This window comes from Dipteris shenzhenensis, chromosome 21, assembly GCF_047967505.1.
Source record: "Dipteris shenzhenensis isolate YYH24624 ecotype China chromosome 21, Dip_SZ_1.0, whole genome shotgun sequence".
Lineage (NCBI taxonomy): Eukaryota > Viridiplantae > Streptophyta > Polypodiopsida > Gleicheniales > Dipteridaceae > Dipteris > Dipteris shenzhenensis.
Genome location: NC_141616.1, coordinates 48,666,679 through 48,675,411, shown reverse-complemented (window position 1 = coordinate 48,675,411; position 8,733 = coordinate 48,666,679). Strand labels below are relative to the sequence as shown.

The following is an 8,733-nucleotide window of genomic DNA, read 5'->3' as shown; positions in this document are numbered from 1 at the left end:
TACATTATATTTTGCCTTGTGAGGTCACAAACCAAACTCAAACCTTATCTAGAGAAATATCCAATATTTGCAATGTCATTTTGGAGTTCATTCTCCCTTAGGGATTCTATGATTTGTTTGCCTTTTTGAATTGGAGTAACCCTAACCCTAAGTGGTTCACATGTATATCTTCATGTTCATTGTCAATACACTTAGTGTACAGGTAGCTATATCGTGTGCACTCCTCTCTCTCTCCCTCTCTCACTTCTGCTATCATGGTATCAAAGCCAATGGTGCTCCACTCCCTTCATGAGTGTCAATCCCTCCTTGCATGAGTCATCTTCCATTGAGAGAGATTTCCGTCAAGAGAGAGTCAAGCCCTTGCTTCATCAAGGCACGCAAGCCCTTGCTCCGTCAAGGCACAAGCCCTCTTCGTGACGCAGCTTCATTGTCTTTTCTAGCCCTTCTTGTAGAGTAGCTTCTGACCTTTGTTCTGGTTCAAGAAGCTCTCCATTCCGCTTTATGGAACTCAAGTTATAACCATTTCAATCTCTGCTGTTCTTTGAGGGATTTGAAGGATTTTGTGATCAGATTTCTGAGTTTTCGGGTTGTGTAAGGCTCTTTGTGAAGAGAAGCACGGTGGTTGTGGGTGAAGAATTGCTTCTGTGTCTCGTCCGAGTACATTAGCTCACAGACTAGAATCTCTTCACCTGAGCTCACAGTGAGCTTTTCAAGCTCTACTTCTACTCGTCTACAACAACCAAACGAAAGCGAAGCCAACTCCAGTGACCCTCAACGGCATCTACCCTCCACAGCAAGAGCCAGCCATCGGCTCTCCTATAATGCCTCGCCATCTACAGCGACTGAGCCACTGACGGGCTCCTCGTCTCCACGCTTCAACAGCTGCTACAAGTAACTCACGGCAAGCCGGCTCCACCTATGGGCCGCTCCAAGAATGACGGTCTCCTCCACTGCTCACTACGTCTATGAGCAGCCTCCTCAAACCGGTGAGTGCCTTCAACAAGCCTCAGCCAACTTCGACGACAGATGACCATATGGGCATCAAAGGTAGCTTTAAGCCACGACGACGGGGACCCGTGACCAGCCGTAGCCACCTACCTCAAGCCTTCCATCTTCTGGGACTGGTTCTACAATGGACCCAGTGGCTGCCAACAGTTCGACTTCCATGACGGAGGGACGACCTCCTACCACCCGCAAATGACTCATCTCAACACCGATCTCTTCAACGACCAGTGAGCAGGCGACGTTGCAGTCGAGCTCACAACGTCCATCAATGAAAAGTGCAACATGGCTTAGGCAAACCTAGCCTCAAAACGACTATGCACTCAACCTCCAAGCCTCAAGTGCCTCCTACAACGACAGGGCATGCACTCCTTCAATGGGTGACCTACAAACTCTAGTAGCCATTGTAGCAAATGACTAAGGCGACCCAGTGTGTCGACCTCCATCTCCAGATCAGCATTGCAGCTTACACCTTAGCCTCCAAACGACGGGAAGCTCCAACTTCCACGCCATAGCACCTCGTAAGCGTCTTTGTCAATGAGCTCCAATAGCTTCCACCATCTACAAACGACCAGATCTCCGTCCACGGAGAGCTGTAGCTACACCAGAACACGAGGAGGAAGAGATGTCCGTCAATGGAAGCTGTAAGATTCTAATGGCATCTACGACAATTTCATCGACTTGGTGAGAACGTATCACCATTGACATGTGGTGCTTTGCCTGCCACGTGGTAGGCATATCTACCACGTCTATCCTCTGCCACATCATCAGAGACCTCGAGATGCCACATCATCAGTTGGCAGCTCAGATTATTATGTCAGCAAGAGCTATCACCCAGGTTTGCTTAACCATAGTTAGGATTCACAAGCCACACAATGTCATGTCACTGGCCACCTCAGCAGTGACACCTCATCATGCAGTGTCCAGTCAGTAGTGACATGTCAGCCTACCACATCAGCATGGGACACCTCATCAGCACAGTCACCCATGTGCCACCTCAGCACACAGAGTGCAAGACAAGCACAGTTGCCTCTTCATAGGCACAGTTGTATTCTGCATGTGATCACCAATTTGCCACATCACCCTCCAGGCCACATCATCATTTTTGGCCTTCTTGGGATCAAAGTTTGGCCTATCTTTCCGAGGGCTGTATCTTTTGATCCAAGAGGAATTTCGTAGAGCTGTAAAAAGCAAAAATGCTCACTAGATCATGCTCTACGCATTGAGCACCTTAGATCTACCATTCGAGATTTTCACATGCTAGCATCATTGATTCCTCATCATTGGAACCACCTCCTCATCCTTTGTGGCATACCCATCGCTTAAAATGAATCAAGATAAAATGAGGATAAAATTCATTTGCTACATTTATCGCATCGATGTGTAGTCTAGCTATAGACTAGCACCGCCATAGAGGAGATCCAACTCCACCAAGCCAATTCACCACACCAGTGTGACACTTGGCAGAGTTCTCCTCCTCGGATTCAGGATTGTCGCATACTTCTTGCACACACACATGCCACCCATGTAAAGTCACGCATTGTTGACTATTTTTTAGCATTGGTTTCTATACATATACATCAGCCTTGTATAGCCCTTGGCTACTCCCGACACATAGTTGTCATCATTCATTTACAGGCTTGATCCTTCGCACATTGCAGTTCTTCCACCATGACTTGGTTCTGATAGTTTAGCGTAAGCCCCCTAGTGGCAACTCTGACATAGTGTTCTCATGGGTAGACACTCTCGCTGGTACATGGGTAAGCCTCTTGCGCAGAGCACCAGACCGCCTCCATCATGGAGTTATCCACATCACATAGTTGATGAGACACTAGTCATGACTTCAGACGAGATCCGTGAGTGGAAAGAGTGACCTTCTTCGACCATTTATTGCCACAGGGTATGTAGCAATCTATGATGCAGACTCGAGCCTGACTCGAGCCTCATTGGCCTTGACAGATCAAATGCACACTCTTCAGATGTTAGCATGGATAAGCCCGCAGTTTCTGATCATGCACATTCCTCGGTAAGCCCTCAGCATGAGGCACACTTCTTGGTAAGCCCTTAGCATGAGGCACATTCAGCAGCAGTAAGCCCTCATCATGAGGCATATTTGACGGTAAGTCCTCAGTACAAGGCAGTCCCGTCTACATCAACTCAGTCTGATTTCAGTGATGTACAACCATCACCTTCATGCATGGATCTGACTCCATCCTTTGCCACAAATGCAGATACTCAATAGGAGTTCACCTATGATCATGTAGTTATTCAGCAGGTAAGTCCTCAGTACGAGGCACTCACATCTTCTGTCGCATGCAGAGATATATGCCCCAGCGCATTCAGCTCTTCAGGTGATTCCATTCCAGCATCCATTCCAACATCCATCATTGATGCTTTCACCTCTGACACAGAGCTTACCTTGGGCTCAGTTCCCTTTAGTAGTTCAGATCAGCACATCAGTCTTCAGGACATTTCAACATCGGCTCACTCATGCCGCATTGCATCCTTAGATCTAGTTATGACCACCACTTTCGATCAGCAGATCATTCCTCAGTATGAGGATACTTATGCATTAGTGCGGTCCTGCTCCAGTGTAGTAGACATCATCAGGTTCAGCCATAGCACAACCTGGGGAGACTCAATGTTTCATCATGCACTTATGGTTGTCGTATACAATCCATACTTGATGCAGATCAGTGGTTGGATCCAAGATTATAGATCAGTCCCTACATCAGCATTCGGCACCTCATTCGCCTTAGGGACATTTTATGCATTCTCAGTTGTATTCCAAGCTTCTAGGCCTTTACACTGTTAGCTCCTTCTCGATGAGCCTATGACATATGCTACATCCCATGCCAATGGATGTTTAGCCATCCACACAGCAGACGACCTCCAGCTCATGACAGTTGAGCATACAGGTTGGACAGGTTTCTATACCTTGTCATTTGTGCGGGCCTCTTATTCAGTAGAGCAGTGTATCATACTTGCACCTTCGGCCCTAGATTTTCATCCCCTGGATTACTCTGTCCACATTGACTATGCAGTCTTCTTCGACCCCGCGTCATTCGATAGAGATTATACTTCTACTGCAGCATACCTTACACATTGCTGTCAGTTCTTTTGGGTTGGTGACAACCTCATATGTCACAACCTATCAGATTGTTTCTCCATAGCTACATCAACTAGCCTCACATCTGGATGCCTCTTCTTCAAAGCAGCTGCACAGTCCACGATGACTCATGACATGTTCAGCTTTGACGTGTTCAGTACACAGCCATACATGCAGACATTCACGCAGTCATCTTTTGATACCAGTCTTTGATCCAGGTGGACTTGACTTTCTCCATATTTCCTTCCTCTTCCTTTCGGCCTATCTTCTAGGTTTTATTTCCAAAGGCGAAGGATGACCCACAACTTAAGAGGGGGAAATCCACGATATGTACAAGATCATAAGTTGTATTCATTGTACATGCTTCCACTTCATAGTCACTGTGCTCACATACACACATACTACTCTGATTTCTTTTCAGTTTCCTTTTCAGTTTTGGATGCTAGCATAGTACACACTAAACGAAATCCACAAAAAGATCTTGTACATGCACCCTCTACTTACCCAATGCAATTTAAGAGGGGGTGTTAAAGATAGTGTAAATTGCACTATCCACATTGGGCATAGGGGTAAACCCTAACCCTAACCCTAAGGGGTCCACATGTATATCTTCATGTTCATTGTCAATACACTTAGTGTACAAGTAGCTATATCGTGTGCACTCCTCTCTCTCTCCCTCTCTCACTTCCGCTATCATCACCCTCTACTTGGAAACTCTATGTTTAATGCTTTGATAACTCAAGGTAAGTCACGATGTGTAATTGACCCTATACAATTATAGAGCTTCTATTCTAACACATCTATACTTTCTTAAATTGCACCTAGTCTTATACATGACCAATTCCATGTCTTCATCCATTTTCCATTCCCAATAGTTAGTAGTAGCCATTTTATAAGTCTGGTAGATGTAATCTTCATGCACATGTTCCATGAATTCCCAATAGGGGTCAGCTCTAGCAGACAACTAGTTTACTTAGTGTATGATCCCTTATATCTTGAGATACTAATGAGGGCTCAAAGGTTGATTAAGCCATGGTACCTCCCATACACACTACACACCAAATATTCCTTCCATACAAAAGCATTCTAGATTTAAAAATACTAATTGCATTAGATTCAAATCGCATCATGTCACTCTAAAGGCTGCAAAGTCTCTTAAGCCCTAAGTTTAATAAAATCAAGAAAGGAAAGAATCTAATATATTTTATAGAATGTTGAGACAACTTTGATCCACACCATTGGATCAAAGACTTTCTGTACTTTTAAGCGACATAGTGCAAAATTTAACCACCTACACAAAGTGACCAACTACTCTACATGAAATTAGTAATGGTGTCAGATGCCATGGCCGAAATTGTCGAAAGAATGACATCGCACCTTTGCTCCCCCATCCATTGATGGTCGAAAAGCGGGCAGCAATCAATGGCAACGGGTCGAAAATCGGTGAAACTGGCGACCATCCTACTCGAGAGAGGCAGAAGGAATGGTCAAAATTGCCGAGAAATTGACATGGCAACTCCACTCCCCAATCGGTCGAAGGTCGAAAATTGGGGGGTGACCTACAACAACGGGTAAGAAACCAGTGAAACCGACAAGATTGACCTATGAGTTGTAGCACTCGGGAGGATTCCCTCCTCCATCCCTTCCTAATGCCAAGCGCTACAAGCTGCAACTGATGCGCAAAGAGGCCTGCAGGCCGCCCTCCACGCATGGATTCCTTGAACCGCCCTCCACGTGCCTTTCCTTCTCTTACTTTGCATTTTCAATGTTTTCCATTGACACCAGCTCTTATTTTGCATTGTCAATGGGTTTCCATTGACACCATTGCTCGCCCAACTCGTCGATTAGTGTGCTTGTCACCTTGGAACAACACCCCTCCGCTCTCCAGAAATCCTTCACCCACTACACTCACATCATGGTAAGCATTCGCCAACATCACTACGACGTTCGAATTCATTACTTGCTGTGAGCTTCGAGCTCTCAAGAAGCTTATATTTGTTCTTTGTTCATCTGTACATTATTGACGCAGGTCCTGCACGTAACATATCGCGTCGACTACAAGGAGGTGCGATTTTTATCTTTGAGCTCGTATCTCGCTCCCAAGACGCCCCATATGCATATGAATTCCTCGTGCTAAACTGTGACTGTGGTTCTTTGCGTTCAGGAATATATTCTGAACCGCCATAGTCTCAAGCTCTTCACGTGCAGATGGCTACCAGCAAATCGGAAAATCAAAGCATTGGTTTTTCTTTGTCATGGCAAGTTTCCCGTACAGCTTTCACAAGAGAGCGCATTGTTAACGACAATTTTCTTTTCAATGCTTGATCCAAGGGTTGCTCTTAAGTCGTCTTACTTATACATTGCGCAGGTTACGGCATGGAATGTAGCGTGTCCATGAGCGGTAAGATCGTCTTACATCGCTCTAGCTCGGTCTAACAACAGCGCTTCGCATTTAATTTTGTGAAAGAAAGCCTTGGCAGCGTGTCCTGCCGGGGATGCAGTCAGCTGAGACTCTGCTCTGAATCGTGCGCAGGCATTGGAATCCGACTTGCGGAATCAGGCTATGCAGTGTTCGGTATAGACTACGAAGGTCATGGCAAATCAGAGGGCCAACGTTGCCTGATCAATAATTTCAGCGACGTGATCCACGACGTCATTGATTTCTCGAAGAACATCAGAGGTACGAGAGAAGACAGTCGAAAAACAATGCACGCAGTAGCAAATCGATAGGGCAAATACATTAGAGCTACTTTCAGACGGTGAACAGGAGTTATTAAGGAAGACGGAGAACTCTCACAACCATCCATATCTAAGCAACTCGCTCACTTGTGTACTAGCCGCTGACCAATTGATCGAATTCTTTTCATCCTTCGTGATTCCATTAATTGCAGATAGCGAGGAGCACAAAAATAAAGCACGATTTCTCTTAGGAGAGTCTATGGGAGGAGCAGTGGCGCTTTTAGTTCATCGCGTGGAACCATTAATGTGGAATGGAGCGGTCTTGGTTGCTCCTATGTGCAAGGTAAAGTAAATAAACGCCTATTTTGATCAGTGGCGCAAGCCCCGCAGGCGGCAGGCGGAAGGCTTACTAGTGTGGAGCGATACTAAGTGTATTCCTCTGTGGCTGCTCCTAGCAGATTTCAGAAAAGCTAAAACCCCACAAAATGGTGACCTACATCTTAACACGGCTGGCCAGAGTGATTCCTGCCTGGAAAATTGTACCGGCCAAAGATGTATTCGACACTGGGTTCCACGACCCTTGGAAGCGCAAACAGGTCATACGAACAAACAGCTGCATTTTTATTCGTATTTCTGGTTGGACAAATATGTCTTGAGGCTAGACGCAGCTGGCAATATGAACGTCAGTAAAAGTTGGTTTTCCCGGCTTTGCAGATCCGGTCGAACCCCTACATATATCAAGGGAGACCCCGTCTTAAGACGGGTCTGGAATTGCTTAACACAAGCTTGGAGCTGGAACAGCGTCTTGATGAGGTAAATGGATATTGTGAGACGTCGTTCTACGCATCCTTTCAACCTTTTTATTTATGCTCAGTGCCTGCGCTCGACTGCTTCCATCTGACGATATGATGGATGATTGGGGTTCATCCCGCCAGGTGAGCTTGCCATTTCTGGTACTCCATGGCGAAGACGACGCCGTGACGGATCCGGAGATCAGCAAGTATCTTTATCAGACAGCGAAAAGCGACGACAAGACGCTACAGGTGTATCCGGGGATGTGGCACGGGTTAATTTCCGGAGAGCCAGAAGAGGCCACAGATCGAGTATTTAACGACATTGTGGGCTGGCTAGATGCCAGGAATTTGAGGAGCTGGTCATGAATCACTCAAGAAGTTTGACGTTGTTTGACTGCGCAAACAACAGGTTGCTAGAAGAAAAACTAGAAGACTCCTACCCACTTATTATACATACCCATCGGCAGCTCGCATTATCCTCTACACCCATACAATTTGTTTTTTTTAACAATAAAGTTTCAATAATACAAGCTCTCACTATAAATTGGAGAGGGAGTGGTTTTGCAAGGCTTCTCCCGCACACGCTTGCCACCGGGATATCCGTTGGATGTGCCTAGTTGTTAGCCCTTGTTTTGGAGATTCCCTAGGCAGTGTAATGGATTGACCTCTAGGAAAAGGTTTGGTTATTTTTTGACAATGCGTTCTTTCTCTTGTACTTACCTTCCTTAGCTCCTTTCTGCAACTGTTTTAATTTTCCACCATTAATAGAAGCTTCTTGGAGAGGGAGCCAAACTATTCTCGGGGCTTTTCCTAAAATTCTAAAGTAACTAGAGCTTTGATGGGAGATGACTAGAAAGATAAGAGGATGTATGGTAGCAATCACATTAAAGCGTTGTAAAAATACTCTTGGGAAGTTGGTTACTCAAAGAGCACATCCACCTTCTCTCCGCATACCAAAGCTAGATAATGTATTCATTAAATTTATGGACATTCTCATTTGATTTTGATTTTTTATAAATTGTCAATTATTCAATCAAGTAGAAACACAACTTGAAGAGCTAAGACCAAAGCGAAGCGTTAACTTAGAACTTTATCATTAATATAAAATTTACCTTTTTTGCCCCTCAAAAAAATCACTCGATCGTGTTC

General features: G+C 45.3%; 1 protein-coding gene across 1 annotated transcript; it reads left to right on the top strand.

Moving 5' to 3' along the window:
• The first annotated feature begins 6,479 nt into the window (after positions 1 to 6,479).
• LOC147888985 (caffeoylshikimate esterase-like) lies at positions 6,480 to 7,950 on the top strand. The gene is made up of 6 exons (XM_087392488.1): positions 6,480 to 6,512; positions 6,645 to 6,791; positions 7,003 to 7,133; positions 7,249 to 7,386; positions 7,505 to 7,603; positions 7,726 to 7,950. Exons 1-6 carry the CDS (start codon positions 6,488 to 6,490, stop codon positions 7,948 to 7,950), a joined length of 765 nt encoding a protein of 254 aa, XP_087248614.1. The 5' UTR covers positions 6,480 to 6,487.
• Positions 7,951 to 8,733: the final 783 nt, after the last annotated feature.